We start from the raw sequence: 23050 nt of genomic DNA on the forward strand, positions 1-23050 counted from the left end.
ACGTTTTCCTTCTTTTGTTTTTTATCCGCCATCTCTATCTTTCTGTCGCTCGGCTCAGCTAATGTCCGTCCCATGCACTGAAAGCTCTCTCCTCCACATCACGAGACGAGTAGACACGCCCCTTATTGCTGATTGGCTACAAGTTTGTTTTGCTATTCGGCCCGAATCAGTTTTCTAAAGTGTTTTTGAAAAATAACATACCCTGCCTTTAATTGATTGAGAATCTTGCTATCTTAAAAACTAACTGCATCACGCTAGCACATCCAGTCCTGTAGTTATATCTATCCGTCAGGCTGAACCTTGCCATTTATGCTTTTCCACCAACATGCCAAAACTCTGACAAGGGCATCAGTGATATCAGGTTTACACTGCCACTGCAATGTGTTGGAAATGCAGCAGTGAGTTCATATTGCCTGTGCTGCAGTCGTCGGTTCAGTTTGGATTAACGAAGAGATCGGAGCTGACAGGAGCAATGGCAGTGAAACGCCCTGAAAATGACAAGTCAGATAAGAGGAAAAACAAATGACTCCATAACTTTTAATGACCACATCCATAATTTTCATCCTCTGAAAGGAGAGCATTGTCTTTACGTCTCAGATGAGAAATGAAGACAAACAATGTCAGATTTAACTGTGGAACGTGAAGTGTGTGTTTGACTCGTTTCTTAAAGGGAAAGTTCATAAAAAAATTGCAATAGTATCATTTACGCACTTTACTCAGACCTGTTTGAATCTCTTTATTCTGTAGAAAACAAAGAGAGAGATTCAGACTATCAGACCAGTGTTATTTTACTAGTATTTTAGTATTGTTTATGTGCTGTAGTATTATTCATACTTTCTATTAGCTTTCATTTTTATACTTTCAGTATTTATTTTAATTGTAGTTCAAGTTTTGTGCTTTTTGTGCATTTTATTAGTATTTGTTTCATTTATTCATTTATTATTTATTATTAAATATTCAGTTTTGACTTTATTTCTGTATAAATGTATCTTTAAATTAAACGAAATATTTTTCAAATGTATCTTTCACTATTCAAAAGTAGCCATGTTTTGTGAATCAACATAAATCTATAATATAAAATATATAGAAAACTTATAAATGATTTGATATATATATGATATATATATACACGCACACACACACACACAGTTTTAGTTAACAATAACAACACGATATTATGGAAGCCCATTTCTGCCACGGAATAAAAAATTAAAAAAGGTAATTGCAACTTTTTTTCTTGCAACTGTGAGTTTATATCTCACAATTATGACTCTTTTTTTTTTTTTTTTTTTTAAAAAAACCCACAAAGTCAAGATATAAATAAACTTGAAAGAAAAATTAAGATTGCGAATTTATAAGTAAAAGGTTGCTATATATACACGCACACACACACAGTTTTAGTTAACAATAACAACACGATATTATGGAAGCCCATTTCTGCCATGGAATAAAAAATTTAAAAAGGTAATTGCAACTTTTTTTCTTGCAACTGTGAGTTTATATCTCACAATTATGACTCTTTTTTTTTTTTTTTTTTTAAGAAAAACTCAGAAGTTCAAGATATAAATAAACTTGAAAGAAAAATTAAGATTGCGAATTTATAAGTAAAAGGTTGCAATTATCTCATTTTTTATTTTTATTTTCTGTGGTGGAAATGGACTTCCATACAACATTGTATGGCTTTAAAAGACCTGCTTGGGCTACTTGTATGGTACTTTTGAGTTCTTTTTGAAGGTTTAAAACTTAATTTACCGTTCATTGTAATTGGACAGCAAATTTAGAGTTTCTCCTTTTGTGTTTTGCAGAAGAAAGAAAGTCATAAAGGGTTGGAAAGAAATGATGAGGAGCAAATGATGACATGATTTTCATTAATGTCTGTACTATCTACCGCGCAGCAGCATTGTCGCACACCTGCTAAACGCAGCTCAGTTGTGCAGCGCGAGAGTGATCGAAATGACGGAGACGTGTGAAGTGAAAGTGCAGAAAAGCAGCGCCTATTTGGTGCACAACTTGAACAAACTACAACAGGTAAAGCTGTCAGCTGTGTGGATATTGGCAATATCGTTAACAATTCTCGTTTATAATTATTATTAATATGGCATCCTCCTATCTATGCTGTGTTCTGTTAATGCGTGAACTTCATATTATTTGAAGCGCACTTGCCGTCCAGTAATCGCAAAAAGCTTTGTGCTTTGTTACTTTTAATAAACAAAGTATCAGTAATATGGCTTCCTCTTAGTCTATGCTGTGTTCTATTAATGCGTGAACTTCATATTATTTGAAGCACACTTGCCGTCCAGTAATCGCAAAAAGCTTTGTGCTTTGTTACTTTTTAATAAACAAAGTATCAGCTTTAAAATTATTCAAAATTTATAACGAAATTCAAACAATACATAGGCCTACAGTTTTGTTTTTGGCGCTCTTTAATGCGGCAGGCGCGGTCGTTTTAGCGCCTCAGTTCAAGCGGCAAGTGAACCCATTTAATCTTTCTCTTTACTACTATATAGTACACAATGAACACGAATAAACTTTAAACGGTAAGCTATTTTATAAGAGAGCCTACAGTACAACTTACTGAAATGTCTCATGTAAAAGCTCATTCAGTGTTTCAAACTGCGAAAAATGTGTAAAGCTTGTAAACACTGCAACGTAATATACATTTACCTCAGAATAACCATTAGGTGTCCATAAGCTCATCAGTCAGCTAGAAAAATAACTATAAAGAGGAGCATTTTACTATATTTATACGCTATTGCATTTTAATATTTTTACTTAACCTGTTGTCTACATGATTCAACTCCAGTGGCCAAATGATGCTTAAGGTCCATGATATTGGTACGATTGTAATAAACAATGCGTGACTGTATATTTGAAGTTGGAAAAGACATTTAGTTCCCACTTTATGTGAACCTTAGTTCCCAGGTCATCTACAAGATGGATTAAAATGTTGATAAAGTCAAGAAAAGACAAACAGATGACAGTATGATTGAAATGTTAAAATGTAAAAAAAAAATAATAATAATAAAATAAGTAAAACACGTTTATTCTGTGGCACCTAAAAAAATAATTTGGCACCTAGGTTTTTTTCTTATAGGAGCCAATGGCTCCTTACTCGATTTTTTTTGTCTGGAGCCCTGCAGACAAAATGACGCACAAGTTACCCAAAGGCATATCTGTTTCCTTCAGTTTCAGTCTGCAGTTTTCTTGGAAATGGATTTCGTTATCAATCAAAATAACTGCACAGTGGGTCTGCAAAAACAACTGGCCAGACATGTGTTGTTGAGTGTTTATGAAAGGATCCAATCTGGAATGCCTTCATTTATCTAATCATTTATAGCAAAGAGATTATTGTTTACTAGGATTTTTTTGTTTTTAGCTTGGGCCAGTAAGTAACCCCCTAGCAATCATCTGACAATGCACTCTCTCAAAGTATAAGCCATATAAAATGACAGTCCTTGTGAAAATCAGCATGCGACTGACCTGTTAAAATCTTGGAACTGTACATTTTATACGTATTATTAGATTCGTGTTTAGAGCCCCAGTGTGTTACTTTTTGCAGCATTACATCAGAATATCCTCAGTTCCTCAGCTAGATTTCTCATTTGTATACAGATTTGCATGGCATACGGTGTTGGACGTTGAAATTACAGTTCAGTATTTGCATCTCATGCCGCTTCTTTGAGTGGTTGTAATGCTCAAATTCTAGAACAGCATGCTTTTGTACAGCTCTTTGTTTAACAAAACATGTCTTTAAATCTTCTGTATTCATTTACATAATTGGGCAATGGATGACTGTTTAAGTTGAATACGTCCACATGTAAAAAATTTTTTGCTGTTTTCGTAATACAAAGCAGCTTCACAGATAAGTCTGCTTCAATACCACCATGAACAGGTGAAAGGTGACAAGTGAAAGGAAAAAGATGGATGAAGAAACCAAACTCTTTATAGACAATGATGTTTGAAAGTTTGCATCTGAGAAAGTATTTATAAAAGTATATTTATCAGCCGTGGTTTGATATTTCCTGATTTGCTCTGTAATGCATCTTTAGGCTGAAGAGTAATTGAAACAGAAAACCCAATTATTGATCATGTAGTTAATTAGCGCAAATGGGCTCAGGCCAATCTGTCTAGTCACATTCTGATGAAGAGTGTGTAATTATTACACAGCGAGGTGAAAGCTTTTGAGCTTTGACATAACATCCACCCCATAATCAAAAGGCAGAAATAATATTCAGCTTAAAGAAAATGTTTAAAAAACTGTGATGCAAAAAGAAAGACTTTCTATCTGATGAGAATCACTATTGATAATAGGAATTATGGAAAATGTGTTTAAATTTTGCATTTGTGTGTGTGATTAAATAGACTTTTATAATGAAATGTTTAAATGAGTATAAACAGATTTATTAAAGGTGAATTGATACCTGTAACCTGATCATTTTTATAAGATTGAATCTATGTTTTAACAGCTAATCTATTAATTTAACCCTGCCATGAAACCGGATAATCCTGTGGTTGAATTTCAAGTGGAGTGGAGGCTTATCGAATCTAATTGCTGCTTTGATTAAGAAACAATGCCTGGTTGTGCTGCAGCGTGATAGATGCTAAAGCAGGGTATTCTCTCGATAAAAGCAGCACTCCAGTGGCCGAGAATAAATGAAGCTCTTCAGCCTTTCATACAGATTAAATTATAGTTCAGAGTAATCAAAATGTCATGCAAACCCTCTGATGCTGACTCATAATGGAACCTTGTACTTGCACTGTATTTGACAGGGCACACCATATTGAGGTGTGAAATTAATTACATGAATACTAATACTAGGAAATGACCTCAGAGAGTGTGGCAGATCTGTGATTGATTTTGAAGTAATGGATATTATAACAGGGCACTGCTCAAAGACTTACAGCTTGGAAACTTGTGAAGAAATCAAATACTAGAAGGACATTTTGTTTCTTTATACATCATATTCCATTGATATGCTAGTGTACTAATATTAACTTTAAGCATATTTACAGATTTAAAATGTATCTTTATTTTTCATGAGAACAGGCCCAACTTCCTGGTTCAAAAAGAAGTATATGCCATCTGTGCTTTTCCAGTGATAGCATGGTGCTACACCTGACAGACTGCTGCTTACCTAGCTGACTGTGTTAATGAACCGTCTGTGTGTGTGTGTGTGTGTGTGTGTGTGTGTGCGCGTTTTTGTGACAAATGAGGACATAAATTTGTATAATGACAAAGGTATGACATAGGTATTACAAGGAGAAGGTGACTTTTCAGGACATTACCCCATGTCCCCACTTTTCAAAACGCTTATAAATCACACAGAATGGAGTGTATTGAAAATCTGAAATAGCACAAAGTTTCCTGTGAGGGGTAGGTTTAGGGGTAGGGTTGGTGTAGGGCAATAGAATATACGGTCTGTACAGTATAAAAACCATTACGCCTATGGGATGTCCCCACTTTTCACAAAAACAAACCTGTGTGTGTGTGTGTGAATGAATCACTCTGCTCGATGCGCCCTCTAGCTTTATATTTCCGGTTAAACCCCTGCATTGCAGCATTACTTGCAGAAGCAGAGAGAGAGAGAGAGAGAGAGCAGGAGAGTGAGAATGAAACCTGGTCCAAACCTGGTCACATCAGAGAGAAGCCCTTACTCGACTGAAGTTATGTGCCATTCAGAATTGTCTTGAGAATTGGCTTTTTAAACCTAGTTTGGTTTCTGAATCTGAATTTAACTGAGGAGTCAAGTAAGATGTAGAAATGTCATTTGAATTTGAATGTAAGGAAACTGAATTAAACTGCTGTAGGTTTCTCTTTTAATAATATATTTGCAAAATAATATATGCAAATGTGGTCGACAAATGTGGTTTTGTTGATAGCTGTTTTAATGGATTTAAAGGGTTACTCCACCCCAAAATGAAAAGTTTGTCATTAATCACTTACCCCCATGTTGTTCCAAACCCGTAAAAGCTTTGTTCGTCTTCGGAACACAATTTAAGATATTTTGGATGAAAACCAGGAGGCTTGTGACTGTCCCATTGACTGCCAAGTTAATAACACTGTCAAGGCCAGAAAAGTATGAAAGACATCGTCAGAATAGTCCATCTGCCATCAGCGGTTCAACGGTAATGTTATGAAGCGACGAGAGTACTTTTTGTACACGAAGAAAACAAAAATAACGACTTTATTCAACAATTTGTCTCCTCCGCGTCACCGTAGCGCCATTTTGGAGAGTATCCGCTGGACGTAAACTAGTGCTGGGCGGTATACCGGTTCATACCGAATACCGGTGTTTATTTTTGTTATGATATGAATTAGTGCGTATACTGTTCTACTGGTCTTTGTCAGCCGCACCACACGGTTGCGGCTGATGTCTTTCATACTTTTCTGGGCCTTGACAGTGTAATTTACTTGGCAGTCAATGGGACAGTCACAAGCCTCCCGGTTTTCATCCAAAATATCTTAAATTGTGTTCCGAAGACGAACAAAGCTTTAACGGGTTTGGAACGACATGGGGGTAAGTGATTCATGACAAAATGTTCATTTTGGGGTGGAGTAACCCTTTAACAGTACTCAACATAGTTTTGTAGACATGTGCAGTATGTAAAAGAGTGTATTCTGTATACCAGGGAATAAATAGGCTTAATTAGTCAAACTTAATGATTAATTGATTATTTTTGTTTCTTGTGTTGGACTATCGAAGTTCCTCTGGTCTGACTGTGTACTGAATTTCTTTGAATTGTAATTCAGTAAGTTCACTCATGAACTAAACGGGGGCCTGATCTTAATTTCTGAGCTCTGCCCTTAGAATCTACTGTAGTAAATTCCAGTGTACCTCCTTAACCTCCATGCCATGCAGTTTGTTTTAGACTCCTGCACAAAAGCAGTAGTTTAAGGCCCTTGTTTGTGTCGGCATTAAATATTCAAACCATTTTCTAGGCTGAGTGAACTTGTGTGTTTTAAATATGTATGGGCATCTGCTTACATGCTGGTTTGTGAGTGTGTATGAATAGACTTCAGGAAGATCAATAATTCAGTGTATCCCCTGCTGTCCCAGCTACTTTTACAGTGACCTCTCCCCACAGCATCTTTCTGTATGTACCACACTGCGCCCTAACAAACCTATGATTCACATGTTACGTCACATTCATACTTATGCAATTATGTGAGCACAAATTATTCTAGCCAATCATGGTTGTCTTCTGAAATGTGAATGCTAACAGTTAGATCTCTCTAGGTATATTCGTTTTCTCTACTGATTCTTCTACTGTCATGGCTGACCATCAGTTTGAAAGGCACCTTGCTGAGCATGTTAGTTAATCAAACTGTCAGCATTTTAGCTAGTTATACCTGAATATAAGCTATACCTGGATAATAACATATCTGTTTTAAAGGAATAGTTCACCCAAAAACAAACAAAAAAAATACTGAAAATGTACTCACATCCAAGATGTAGATGAGTTTCTTCATGAGAACAGATTTGGAGGAATTTAGCATTGCCTTGCCTTGAATGGGTGCCGTCAAAATGAGAGTCCAAACAGCTGATAAAAACATCACAATTATCCACAAGTAATCCACACCACTCCAGTCCATCAGTTAACATCTTGTGAAGACAAAAGCTGCATGTTTGTAAGAGACAAATCCATCATTAAGAGGTTTTAACTTTAAACCTTCTGGCTAAACCAGTCCATAATCCATAATATCGCCTTCTCCAGTGATAAATTCCATCCACCATTGTGCTCTCAAATCAAAATACACCCACATGTTTGTTTTGAACTGTTCCAGTTTGTAAATGGTGCTTGATCTGTGCATACTTCTCTCCTGATTTAGACAATTTTTTTCACTGGAGGCTTTTTCACTGGAGAAGACAGCATTATGGATGGAGTATTGGGCTTGCCACCATATTAGCACAAGAACATATTAAATATGTAAAACACTGCAAAGCATTGCCATCTGCATACTTACAGTATGTGTTTGCATTTAGTATGAGATGCTACATGTGCAACGTTTGTCTAAACACTAAAATAAGAATAATAAACAGAATATCTTCCTGGAAGTTTTGCTGCAATATACCTGCATCATATGTGTCCTGTGGACCTGAAGCAATGCTGAATGTTTTATTAGTAGTGCTGGTTGAGGCGAGCATCACTTTTATATTTGAGGGTTATGGATTTGAACAAAACCCTAACAATAAGTTTTACAGTTTTGTGTGTTGGTATCATTTGTTCTACAGTGTAAAATTCTTACGAATCACCTTTGCCTTGTATTTGTGTACTTTATGAAACGCAGGTAGATACTGTTTAAACTGGGTTTTCGTGGTATAATCACGGAAGGACTTGATGCCTGAATCAGAAAATTCACTGCCTAAGGGCTTCTGAGCTAAACAAATTATATCAATGAATCCAGCTGAACTGAATGTAATTGCCTTTGTGAGTATGATGGATGAAATGCATATTGTTTCCGCTTTCCCTATGAGGAGTTTGGATGTTTTGATTCTAGAATATTTTGAAGTTTTGTGTAGTGGTCAACCAATATATCACCAAGGCTGATATATCAGCCGATATTTGGCATTTTTCAAATATCGGCAACGGCCGATAAGTTCTTCTGTTTGGCCGATGCGTTTTGACTGTGCGCCGGACTTTTATTTTGACGGCACTGAGAGCGGCAGCGCCTGAGCACACAGTGCTCACATTCTCCCTCTTGTTCGCCGTCGTCGTTAACAGTTCTGTCTAATACGGATAGAAGTCTGTCTAATAATCCGATAGAACTGTTAAACAAAGGAATTAAAATGTATTATAAAATTAAAATGAAAAAGTATTATAAAGATTGCTTTTATATTATTAGTAATAGAAAGGCAAACATTATAATACTTTCTTGTTTGCCGTCAGCATTCAGCAAATACGCATTTATATCATTTAAACAAATCTTTGAATGGCTAATGAAAATTTAATTTCACAAACCTTGCAAACTTAGTCGAATCCAGTTGTGGGATCTTGTGAAGTGTGCATGTGACCTGCATGTTCTCTGCGTGACTTTCAAACATTAAATTCGTGATTTCAAATTATGCTGCGCTTCATGCTTTTGCCCACTGTCATATTCATGTCATTTTTACTGTGTGAAAAAATATGATTCCCAATGCACACAAACTTCCCAGAATACTGAGTGCTCTGTTGGTTACAAAATACTTCCTTTTTAATTATATTTTTATTAAATATTTATTTATTTGTGAAAAATACTTTGTCATCTAAAGTATAAGTATGTTTATTTTACAAATGCTGTATGTAAAATGAGTGTTACCTTGGCTTTATTTGAAAAAAATATGATTCCCAAATCCCAATGCAGACAAACTTCCCAGAATACTGAGTGCTGTTGGTTACAGTTTACTTACTTTTTAATTATATCTTTATTAAATATTTATTTGTGAAAAATACTTTGTCTTCTAAAGTATAAGTAGGTTTATTTTACAGATTTATTTTTTAATCCATTTTCAAATTATTTCAAATTTCTTAAATATTAATTAAAATAAATACAATTATATCGGCTTTATATCGGCCATCGGCCACCCTGCTTTCCAAGATATCGGCATCGACTGCCAAAAAAACAATATCGGTCGACCACTAGTTTTCTGCACACTCACTCACACAAAATAGCTTAATTGTGACCTTTACATAACATGATTTAGTTTAGTTTTTACTAATTAAATAGGCTATAATGCAATATTTAACATTAATTTAATATGTAAATTTTATGGAGTATTAAATAATATTTTAATTAATATGCATGCCTGCAGAATTTCAACGTCCATTATTCAATATGTTCTCAGCTCTGTTGAATGCATTTCACCATATTTAAATCTATTAAAAAGAATTCAGCCGATTTTTACCTTCAAAACAATGCAAAAAATTAAGAAAGTGCAGATTCCATTTGGGATTGGTGATGTGTTATATTGAAATGCAGCAGAAAGAAGTGAAGTAAGAAAATGAGATTTGTGTGTCTCATAAGTTGTCATGTCATAATTAGGAAACATCCCATTCAACATGGCAGACTTTATGGGGCATCTCAGTTCTTCCCCAGCTCATGTCTGATTGGACCAGTAATGCACACATCGCCCAAACACTCCAGCGCAGCCATAAATCCACCCGGCTCGGGATAGCCATTCTGTTTCAGTGTATAAATCATGTAACAATCAGTGAAAGAGGTTCTGTCGCAGTGACAAAGGTTTTTTTTGTCTTGGTGAATGGAAATGTGGTTGTGTTGAGTGACCCATGAGAGCAGAAGAATCTGGTATGTTATCATGTGTAAGTTCAGTTTAATTATTAACTATATTAGACCTGTACTGCACAGATTATTTCCTACAGAATTATGCCATTTTTCCACCTAAGTGTGTGCAAAAATCTGATGTAACTGTACTCTTATCAGCAGAAGTGCAAAGTTATTTCATGACCAAATATCTGGACGATGGTCAACTGTATGATGTAATTATAACTCATTATCTTGAATGGAAACAATTAAAGATTACACTTGAATCTGTGACACTTACTGTTAATTTATGAAGTCTCATCTTCCTATGAAATCACACACTTCTCTAGAGCTAAAATTGGGACATTTTGTACAATTTTAGGTTAATTAGATGGACTCGAGCTGGGAGATTCATGTATCGTTGTCTATATAGGTCATTTCTTGGGCTGGATGTAGGTTAGATTATTGTCAGGAAATTCATATCTTCCATCAGGGACTTGAAAGCCTGACGTGATGATCTTTATAACATATCAAAAGCTCCCTTATCGGTTCTGTTTTCAGTACTGGAGAATAAAAGATACATTCTTAGATGTTTTTGTTAGTACGTGAACGTTATCTTACACATTTTATCTCCCCAACAGTTTAATTTGAAATAAGTTTATAATGCATGTTGGCTATTCCCAATTCAGAAGAGCGCACACACAGACCACTGGATCGGGGATGACAGACCCCATCTGGCTGGGGCTGGCTGGGCTGTGTTATTAATGCATGGACCCAGGCCACCTCAGCACTTATTACATGCACACTAGAGTATTCACTTAGAGTGGATTTCCTTAAAACCAACGGACATAGCTTTTATTATATGTGGTAATAATTACTATATATTGACCAATATGTGATATCTGCCATTTTACGATTGTTTTAAATGTGACATAAAGAACACACAAAATTGCATTTTTCTTGCAGTTTGATCCAGCATTTATTAATCTGCCAGTATTTGCGTTTTTTGAGATTAGCTTGGCCAGTTAACAGAAAGGTCATGATCTTTATTTAAAGTAAATGTTTGTTTAATTTTACCAATTTTGTGTACACCTCGTATGCCATTTTTAAATGATATTATGCATTGGTTCCCAGATGATCTGGGTTTTTTAATGGCTGATGTCAAAACTAATCTAGAGAACAAAGTGGCCAGCTTGTCAGTGTATTGCTATTACATTTTGGCATTATATCAGTAATCCTGCACTTTAGCAGTGTTATTTAACTATTGTTTATATTAGGGGTGCTCCGATCAGGGTTTTTGAGGCTGATCACTGATCGCCAATCACAGAAAGCACTTTTTATCATTTATAACTATTTATATTGATACTCCAATCAGGATTTTTAGACATTTATTCAGGGCCTGAATTTCATTTTTGAAAATGGGGGGAATTCCCCTCTTAGTTGGGGAAGCAGCTTTCACACAGGAGTCTGCTACTAGTACTGATCCATGGCTGTTTACCACAAACACAACATTTATCCATTAGTTTGATTTCAAATCCAAACACTGTCACTGAAAATGCTTTTTCAGCATTGCAATTCTTTTTTTACACAGTACAGTAATACAATCTTTCACAGACATGTTTAAACTCAATAAATATAAGCAACACATTATTCAATGCTTTTTACTTTTGCATTTACTTCTAGATTTATATATGATGTCTTGGGTATTCTATAGTGTTGGCTATTGCTACTACTGCTCAAATTGTACATAGGGATTTGATTAATGTAACTCATCCTGTTTGTTTTACAGCCATGAATGACACCTCGAATTGTGCAATTTGTTTAGGAGAGGTGTGCTGTTATTTTTTTTAAATAGATCAGTGCAATTTTCGCCTAGCAGATGATAAAACAGGCAGAAAATCCCCTAGGCACACATTGAAGAAGGGACACAAGCCATACCTAGAGACCAGAAATCACAGAGACCTGCTAGTGCAGGACTTTTTTCATGCAATACAGTGAGACACCACCTAGCAACCACTCAAAACACCTTAGCAACCACCCAAAACTCCCTGGCAACACCCTAACAGCCATCCACAACGTCCTAACATCATGGCAGTGAGTTTTGCACAGGAAAGAACCAGTGTAAAATGTAATGTGATACAATATAAAAGCTAGCTTATTTACCTATTAGTTTAAATCCCATAATATTTAGTCTCTCATGCAGTAAAAAATCTTGCCTGCCATTCACTTTGCCCCAGGAACAGTAGCCTTCAAAAATTTCAGGACTAGCTGTAACCATGGCTATTTTTATGAATATTTTCATAATAATGTGACACATAATGTCTTGCAAAATGTCACGTAGTTGCCAGTAACCGCGCCACACGTACTTTAGATTTCTTCATTTTGTTTCTCCTCTCAGGATTGTGTACCGCACATCTCCTGGTTTATTACGGATCGGCCCCGTGAGACGCGCATGAGAAATTGCATCGTATTGTCTTTGTTATTCTGCTTCCCTCCCACACAGCACAAGCTTCACTGCACACCTGGACAGTTTCCCCCTGACATTTCAGCAGCCAAACCCTGAGGGGGGGACGATTTTACATATTGATCAGTAGAGATTGTCCTCCACTAGCGGCTCAGGGCGTAGCACACTGCATTCGGCCGAGTGTGAGCAGAATCCGTAATGAGAGAGAGAGCGAGAGACAACGAGAGGACAGGAAGAGCGATGGTAACACTAAACAGGACGGAAGAACAGAAGAGAGTTCAAAGGTAGCGATAGAGAGACTGTGAGGTAAAGTTGAGAGAGGGAGGTTTGTGTCTAATGAAAGAGCTTGGAGTGTGCGGCAGCGAGACTCAGACTGTACTGCAGTGAGGGGGACTTCAGCTTGTGTGGATGCGCTCTAGCCTGTGCTGCTCTCCCGTTTTGGATGGGTGGCTCCATTAGGGAGGACAGAACTATTGCCTGGTAAGGGCTTTCCCATTTCTGCAACCCCCCGCCCGATCCGAAAAGCATGCTAACATTTTTCAAGCTGTTCAATAGTTGTTTGCGCGGACAATAGCAGGTAGTTTTCGTTTCGCCAGCTGCATCATGAAGAGTTTGCCTTCACTCCCTGATTTCAGAAGTGAGTTTGAAGCGGGACATGAATGCATGAAGCCCTGAAGATCAAGTTACTTGATGTAGAATCTTGCGTACAAGATGTACAAAAGACTACAAAAGAACAAATCAATTGCTAGTCTTATCCCACTTAATTGAAGCTACATATATTTGAGGCAGAGTGAAAGTTGTTTTTACTCTGCTGAAATTAATTCTACATCTGTCCAGGCTGGTTTATGTTAGTTTAGCTAATTTCTGTACTACATTTGCAGAAGTTTTGTTAAAATTTGCTGCATTAAATCTTTGAAAGATACCATATATATATATATATATACAGTTTTGAACTGTATTTTCGGCTTTGTTTTCCAAGTTTTGAATTGGTGAAGATTGCGATTACAAACTTTTGTTTTCAGTACAGCTGGTCACAGACTGACTGCTGTAAAATTTGTTTTTATTTTATTTTATTTTTATATTTGTTTTATTTTATATGTTTATGTTTGTTTATTTATTTATTTATTTTTGCCGTTTTCATAGACTGGCACTGCTGTAAAAGTAGGTATTTATTTGTTTTATTTATTTATTTATATGATCACACAGTTTACATATATTTCCTCTCGCTCTTTTTTTTTTTTTGATGTGTTCTGTACAGCTATTCATGGACTGACATTGCTGTAAAATTTATGTATTTAATTTATTTTATGTTATTTTATTTATTATTTTATTTTATTTTTTATTATTGTATAATCAGAAAGTTTACATATATTTCCTCTCATGTTTAGCCGGTCATGGACTTTTAAAAAAAAAAATTTTTTTTTTTTTCATATTTAGATAAATCTGTCCCTAAATGTCATGTTTAAAAAAAACTAACTCTGCTTTTACACGTTACTTGAACAAATCAAAAAAGTAGGCGAAAACTACATATGGTAGTGACCAGCTATGGCGGTTATTTCAGATGGGTAGTGTTGCTTTGCTGGGTTACTGGACTGGTTATTGATTTTTCTATAATGGCTGTCCATCACAGATCTCCTCAGGAGAAAACCCTTTGCAGATATTCCAGAAACAGCTTTTCATTGAGATGCAGTGGAGGTGTTGAGAGCTTGAGATCTCTGAGATAAGCAGGCTCTTCAGTACAGATGGCATTGCCAAGGGTGTAGATACTACTGTAAATGGATGTCATCAGTTATTGCGTGAGGATAGTCGTCATGCTAGCGGCTGTGCCAGTGAAGCAGATGTGACTGTCTGTCTCCATTCATAAGACGAGACGTTTATGAAGCTCTCTGGTTGTGTGAGGATGTTTCTCAGGAGAGCTCGAATGCTAACAGGGTCTTTAAGGCAGTTAAGAAGTACATAAAATAACAGCATATCAGTGACAGAGCACATAAAGATCACCGCTTGTAGCTTTAGCTTTACCTATAATTTGATTTGCTTTATGGCAGATACAATTTCTAACCTTATTGATTTCCTCATGGATTTGTTTCTCTGGTTTTTCCACACCAACAGAAGCAAACTCTCACTCTGCAGTCTCTTTTTCTCTCAATTTCTTCTGTTTCCAGGTCGGTCGTGATCTAGATGAATGTATGTCTAAATCCAGCGCGTGTCCCCGTCGCAGACACACATAATCAGGGTGAAACCCCATGCGCCGACTGACCGCATATCCCAGTTCTGTCCGCTTGTCTTTTAGAGCGAGCTGTAAATTAATTTGTCTCCACAATTCAGACAGATCACATCTCCAGTGTTCAGCCTCTTCAGGCCCAACATAATCAGCATTTGCATGTACATTTCATGAATTTGGCAGTGTGTCTTACAGGCAATTCATATTATATATTTTATCAGTATCTGTTTTTCCTGCAAATGAATCGATAGACAGATATGATCAAACAGTAGATATTAAAAGTTTGTGACTATCCAAATCAATCAAGCATATAATTTTTTTCTATTTTTTTTAAATATTAAAATATAAAATTATAATATATAATCAAATAGTTATATCAAAGGTTAATAAAAATATATATTATATTATTAAAAAATATAATATTATAACATGTAATCAGATATTTTGAAATGTATTTAATATAATATATTAATATAATTTATATTATTATATTAAATACACACACACACACACACACATATATATATATATATATATATAATACTATATTAATATATAATGTTTAATACATAATATTTCATATATACATTTTTTTTAGAGTTTAGTTAGTTATTTTAATTAATTTATTTATTGCTTTGATTTGAAGTTTGATATGTTGTAATTAATCACAGAGCTGTTTTTTTTTAGTTCAAGACTTTACTGAAGAGTTCTGAAATTTGTATTGGGAAAATTGCCAAGCCCCCCCAGACTGATCAAAAGCCCCTTATACACACCAGGCATGGCGGAGCGTCCTCATGACTATCGGGGTGTGAGCGTGTAAAGGGCGCTTTTATCACATGCTTTACTCTTGAGGAACAGAGATGGTGACACAGCGTTGTCAGTCAATAAAGCAGCTCTGAGCGCAAATGTTAGTGACACGCAGCAGGTGAGCTCTGCAGCGGCGGAGAGCGGATAGATGTCGAGCTACTCCACAAAATCAGTGCAGCCCCTCGAACGCTGGTATCATCAGGGATTGCCACCTAAATAGTGCAGATTGGTTTTGCATGTATTGAAGGGTGGAGGCTGAGGATCTTGTCATTTTGAAGATTTATCCAGCATGGATTGGAAGGGAGCTGTGCATTTGCTAAATCAAACCCATTTGATTCTTTCAGAGAAGAACAGAGAACAAATGATAGTCAATAGCTGGCTTTGTTTAGATTGGTATTGATTAGTATTTATGGTTGTTTATTGGCTGTTGGCGAGGAAGGAGGCAATCATCTCAAGCATAGTTCAGATACAAGAGCAGAATGCTGAAAATCCTAGAAATCAGAAGCCAATGCTGTGACAGAGACCATATATCATATTTCAACTGACTGAAGAAACACTCACATATAAACACGCAGATTCGCTTTGATTCGTGTGTGCATTTCAGTGCCATTTTATTAACAAAATACAAAACTAATCTTGAATCATTTGTTTTTATCCAGTGCACAGAGACCTTAATTGTTAATTAGTAGTGTGTGAGCAATTTTGTTCACGTGTCATTTGCTAAGGCTAAAGTAAATCTCTAGGTATCAGTACGTGCATCAATCATAGAAAAACCCATATCAGTCAACCACTAATATAAGTATGCATTTTCTCATTCAAAGCTTACAAAATACATTAATGTCCATTTAAAACAATCCTTTTCTTAGCACTTCGATAATTTAAACCTACTCAGTAGTGTGATTTTTGTTAACATCCTTGTATGTTTGCATATGAACTCTTGCTTGATCAAAAGCAGTTCTTTTAAAAATAGATTTTTATTTTCATTTTCCTTAAAAATTTATTTTAACATTTTATTATGAATTATTTTTAATATTTAAAAAAATTATTGTAATTTTATTGAAGATTTGTTTTAATATTTTATGAATAATTCTTTATTAATAATAATTGTAAATCAAATAATTCTTATAATCATTTTTCTGTCATTTTCTGTCATCTGTCATCAGTTTCTGTCATTTTCAGACTCTAGGATTTAGGTCTTAGGTTTTAAGATTCTATTTACATTTATTATTTATACATCTTTTCATTTTTTCACCAAATCATGTTACTTCGATAGTGTTTAGTTATTGCTGTGTCTATCCACCAGCAATAATAAATCCAGGATCTAGTTTCAGACCTCTTTATTTATCATTTAATCCACATATTTATCTCCACACATATCAGAGCTCCTTGTTAAGACTCCATTTTCTTGCTGTTTCATTTCATTTGAAATATTATCTCACAGAATGTTCAACCTGCCAGCAGCGCTACCCTCATTTAAAGTCATACGTTTTATGGGTTTTCATTCACAAGGTTGTGAGAAGCTATCTGCAGTGACAGCAGTTATTATCTGACGTTTTGGAGGTGAATGCTGCAGTGAATGTCAAATCAGAGACAGAATTCTTTCCCATACAAGGATGTTCTAGGTGATGTGAGGAATAGTCCTGTTTTAATAACCTAAAGGAAAATTTGTGCAAAATTTACAGGAACCAGAACAAGTCAAAGGCACTGAGTCGTCCCAGGACAAACTGTCTCGTGTTTTGTCCTACAGTGCGGTTTATCTTGCACCGCATCCTTTAACGGCCTGAAGCTCTGACGCTTTATTTCTCCCTTTCATTATTTAAATGCAAGGCCATCCATTTCATTATTAAAATGCTTCTGAGAGGTCTCAGCCTCTGTTTTCTTTTTACTTGCGCTTATTTGTTTTTTATTCAAGAAGAAACTCTTGGTTTGAAGTTTCTCATAATAATAAATATACTGCGAAAATTGCATTTGAGTTTTTTTTTTTGAATGCTGCAGACTTCCTACATAAAAGACGGTGATGTTTTTGAAGGCTACAGTTGTTCTTATCATCCTTAAGATCAAAAAGCATTCCAGACTTCAATATATGTTCTGTTATATGTATTTGCCTTTCAATTGTGTTAAACTCCTCCAAGGTCCCTGAGTGGTCGAGCCAGAGATCATGAAGTGGAACCTCTTCAAAAAGAAGCCAGAAGCCATGGTGGGCCCGGAGCCCACGGGACCTGGTGGCACCCACCCGTCACACACCATGACGATGGCCCCCGCTGTCTCCACACCTGCGGACAACTCCACCGAGTCTGAGGGGCCTGTCAACAAGAATGATGTCTTTGAGGAAATCAAAAGCAAGTTCCTCAATGAGATCGATAAAATCCCATGTAAGTCCTGCAGAGATGTTTTACAGTCCCACTACATCAAGAAAATCAATAGTGTATCATTATGCTGAAGATGTGTTATGGATTTAAATGCTGGCCAAATTGTCGGGCCCCTAGATATCTGACCAAGCTTACCTTCTTTCTGAACTACAGTAGAAGCGCAATGCAATAAAGAGCAACTTAAAGGAATAGTTTATTCAAAAATGAGAATTTGTTAAGAATTTACTCACTTCATCAGAACAGATTTGGAGAAATGTAGCATTGCATCACTTGCTCTCCAATGGATGCTCTGCAGTGAATGGGTGCCGTCAGAATGAGAGTCCAAACAGCTGATAAAAACATCACAATAATCCACACCACTCCAGTCCAAGCGAAAAAGCTGTCTTGTCTGAATCAGGAGAGAAACATGCACAGATCAAGCACCGTTTACAAGTGAAAACTGTCCAAAACAGATCTAAACAAATATATGGGAGGATTTTGATGTAAGAGGACAACAGGGGATGAACTTTTTCACTGGAGGAAGCGTTATTATAGATTATGGACTGTTTGGACTCTCATTCTGACGGCACCCATTCACTGCAGAGGATCCATTAGTAAGCTAGTGATGTAATGCTAAATTTCTCCAAATCTGTTCCCATGAAGAAACAAACTCTTCTACATCTTGGATGAGCTGAGGGTGAGCACATTTTCAGTAAATTTTCATTTTTGGGTCAAGTGTTTCTTTAACACACGACATGCAGGGTGGAGATGTATGTAACAGTGTTCAGTTGCACCCAACATGACAGAGTTACATAATGCAGCTAAAACAACTGATGCACACTTCAATCTGTTTGATTTTAGAATTAAAACTAGATGATATTAACTTCTATATTAACTGGGCACATCAACAAAAATTAGTGTTGCATCATTAAGAAATGAAAACAAGCCTCAGACCACTTTAGTGTGCGTTGCACTGATAATGAAGGAGAGTCTGTTATGTGATTAGCTTCATGCTTTTCTTTATTGTGTTTGTGAGTAATGTGAGTGTTTTGTTTTCTTTGAAGAGAAATGGTACACTGGATGGTCCAAAACAAGTGTGCTGCTCATGTGATTTCGATCATAAAAAGATAGGAGTTTTAAAATCATTCTATGAAATGAGTGGCTTTAATTATTATGTTATGTTACAGTATGTATCATGAAATAATGTTACAGAATTCAGACCAGCAGTACAATTGCGAATGCAATATAGTTTCTTATTATTAAACAAGAAGTAAATACTGAGTAACTTACATTTTATAATCGATATTATTAGTTACAACTTGTAGTTCAAAGCACAATGAGTCATTTATAAAAACACTTCAGTTGATTTGTCAGAATGAATTTGTCACTGAATGTTTCAGTGACTCATAAACACAGTAACTTGATTTGTCAGTGAATAAATCAATGCTTTTGAACTAATTGGTTGAGCGAATGATTTAGTGACTCACTCTTAAAGACAGTCACTTAATTTGTTGCTGAATGCATCACTGTTTTTTAATTAATCAGTTTGAACAACAAAAGAGTCAGTGAAAATCTCCACTTATAATGCACTACAGGTAGTTTCTTTTCTCGCAAGGATGCACATTTTGAGGAAAACAATATATATCCACCTTATTCTTCAACGCGGAAGTAAGCCGTTTTCTGTGAATGTGCGAGATGTCCAGTTCATTAGCGGAAAATGTAACAAAAGTGCAGTAAAAGATAAAACTGTTTGCACTACAAGCCAGTGTGTTCATAATTAAGATAATACATTAAAATAATATGGAAAGACACACCAATTTGCAATATCAAGCAGCAAAAAGAGCTTTTTTGCACAGCTAAAATAGCTGGACGCAGATGAGACCGGAAGCCAGACACATAAAATTTGTACAAATGGCCGCGACCAATCTTATGGTAAAAATAAGGTGGATATGGTAGCATTTTGTCAGTGATATCTATAATGTTAAATTTGTTACCCCAGTGTATTATTACAAAGACTTATTACAAAGTTTCCAGAAACATACTGTTACCCTCAGTTTTGGGGAAAGTTACTTTTAAAATGAATGCATTACAATATTGTGTTACTAATTATGTTACTGATTTACTTTTTATGGAAAGTAATGCATTGCATTACTTTTTGTCACTTGAGCTGGAGTTGTTTATTCATTTTTATTAACAAAAAAACCCAAAAGTTGTATTTTTGGCAACTTTCACACCAAAAGTGAAATTATTGAGCCTCAGGCTGAAGAAAGTACCTCTTCCTTTGCACCTCAGTCCCAATTTCTCTCTGACGGGGACAGGAGAAGTGTCAGTGAATAAATGGGAAAACAAAGTAACTTGCGTTATTTATTTGAAAAAGTAACTCCGAAATGTTCTTGTTACTTGTAATGCATTACCCCCAACTCTGGTTAACCTGTTACTTTAGCATAAGATGGCATAATGAAGTATACCAAAAAATTTTTATCTACAGACTTACTGAAATGTACAGATATCATTCGATATAGAAAAGACACTCATTTCATAGTTTGATCCTTAAAAACGTAATGCCAGAACTTTATTCCAAACCTGTATGCATACAGATGTCTTAAACATGGCAGTGTGTCATTCCTCACAATGGTGCTCTTGGTGTTGTTTACTGTCTTGAGACTGTCTTTGGTTCTGTTTTTTGGTGTGTCGTGAGTTCAACCTCTCCCTCTCTCTCTGCTCTCCTTCCTCCCGCTATGTGTCTAATGCGCCGCATTTCTTGACGCTCATGGGCGTCGGCGCTACGGTAGGTGGACGGATGAACGGCACAGCTGTTTGGCCGCTGAGTGCTAGCACCTCGTGGGTGGGATTGGATGGAATGGCTGTTGTAACTTCCTTGTTTTAAGCCTTTTGTACCTGCTGCTTGACAAGAATACAATTAAAAACAAAGGAAAGTTACAATGCAAATGAAAACCCCGCTTAAGTGGACCAAAAATGATCTTAATACAATAACAAATAGTCGTACTTGTGTAGGAGGTGTGAATGGAATAACTAATTATTAACTCACTAATACTGGCAAGATGTTTGGAGTTAGTAAGAGACGACCCACAAGACTCACAATGAATGCATGTGTTAAAGGGCATGGCTGTTTTAACTGCACTAAAAGTCCTGATGTCTCAGGGGCTAGAACTAGCAGTAAACCTTAACTATCTAATCATGTTCTGTGATCATATAATCGATTCAGTTTAATGTAAGAAAAATATATGAATTACTGAATTCTTTTAAAAGCAAATGGAAATTAAGAATTTGTTTTTAATATTAGCACATATTCTGCTGTGCCCTTTAATTTGTTCCTATATGGATATGGTTAGGAACTGACTTGAGAGTGACAATTTTTTTGGTGGCACATTAAAACATCTATCAAAAAATCTTTAAATCAGTTTACAGTCCTCATTTTTTACATTTCTTTTAAAAACCTGGGTAAATTAGTTCATATTTCAAGCCCTAAATTATATTGTCCTGAAGATGTAATGCACAAAGATTCAGTTCATATAGCGTAATAATTCTGTTATGCATCGTCTTCACATAAAGTGAACCTAAAATCTATTTAGACGCTTCAGCCACACTTAAAATGTCTCAATGTAATTGTATTAGATAACAAAATATCAAACCAAGTGGCATTTGAGATGCAAATGATGCATCATTTCTTTTAAAAATATTCTGTATTAGGAACCATATTCTCATAGGTAATGATGGTAATTAATAACGTTGAAAACCCTTGTTGTAATGCGATAACTTTCAGACATTTTGAATTGTGGTTAGTGTCCAAATACTTTTTGAGGCCACTGCATTGTGACCTATTTGTGGAAACAAAAAATTAATTCTGCACATTATAGTTTTTTTTTCTCTTCCTGCAGTTTGGATGATGTTCAGAAACACACAAGAACGACATGTCAGCATTTCATACGCCAAGAATAGCACAAAGGAGTCTGTTCTTCTTTAAAAATTTGCTGTCATCACTCGTTCCCTGGAATATCACTGATGAACAGTTAAATTTATCATGCTGATGATGAGAAAACGCTTGCATGCCAAATTATGCATATCAATAAAAACTCTTGTTTTCCATTTACTACCAAACCTAATTTGAATATAGAGTCAAAACGTAATTGTATTAAAGAAGAAATTAAACTCTGGAAAGCCAAGATAAGCAAACAGAACAAAGTGTCACCAATAAAAATTGTGAACTCGAGTCATTTGCAACATCCAGCCCTGAATGACAACATACTCCGAGTGCACTATGGCAGATAACCAGTAGGTCAGGTCAGGTAGAAGCATCTCTCCAATCTTACTGCAACTGACCGGGCCCTGAGCTTGTGGCATGCTTATAGACAGGAACCAGATATACTTTCATCCCAGATATCGACTCGCTAAAACAATTTGTCATTTGCCCTACAGAAACACCAGGATGATGATGATGAAGAAGGAGAAACTGGTTTGACGGAGGAGGAGAAAGAGGAAGAGGAAAAAGAAGTGGAAAAACTTGGAAAGCTTCAGTATTCGTTGGATTACGACTTCCAGGATAACAAGGTTAGGATGTCAGATTAATGACATCATATGCTGCAATATAAACTAATAACATCGCCCAGTATCATATCTGCTGAATGAAATCCAATATTTGTTTCATACTAAATTTGGGGTGCTGATTCCAGAGCTAGAGGCTGTTTGGCAAAAGCACGTCACATTTTATCACAAAATTTGATGCATTTTGTAGCATTTTTGCTTTCGTCAATCATTTAAGGTGAAGAAGTCTTGTATTGTCCCTTAATCAGCGGAAAAACACTACAGAGATTCCCATCTTCCTCTGAGCCAGATTACAACTCATTGTTTATTCAATTCTCAGATCAATTTCACATGTATGAATGACTCTGAAGACACTATTTTATGCTTAATTTCAAGGTCAGTGACAGAAGAAAATGCAAACATGACTG

General features: G+C 35.9%; 1 protein-coding gene across 1 annotated transcript in view; it reads left to right on the forward strand.

Moving 5' to 3' along the window:
- The window catches only part of LOC107740276 (synaptotagmin-2-like), a 42971-nt gene that overhangs the window by 13105 nt on the left and 6816 nt on the right, over positions 1-23050 (forward strand). Inside the window, exons 3-4 of the mRNA XM_016552656.1 lie at positions 17865-18157; positions 22518-22649. Coding sequence (XP_016408142.1) covers positions 17891-18157; positions 22518-22649 — 399 coding nt within the window. The 5' untranslated portion in view covers positions 17865-17890. The remainder of the gene's footprint in view (positions 1-17864; positions 18158-22517; positions 22650-23050) is intronic.

This window comes from Sinocyclocheilus rhinocerous, unplaced genomic scaffold (genome assembly GCF_001515625.1).
Source record: "Sinocyclocheilus rhinocerous isolate Xijiao unplaced genomic scaffold, SAMN03320098_v1.1 scaffold795, whole genome shotgun sequence".
Taxonomy (NCBI): domain Eukaryota; kingdom Metazoa; phylum Chordata; class Actinopteri; order Cypriniformes; family Cyprinidae; genus Sinocyclocheilus; species Sinocyclocheilus rhinocerous.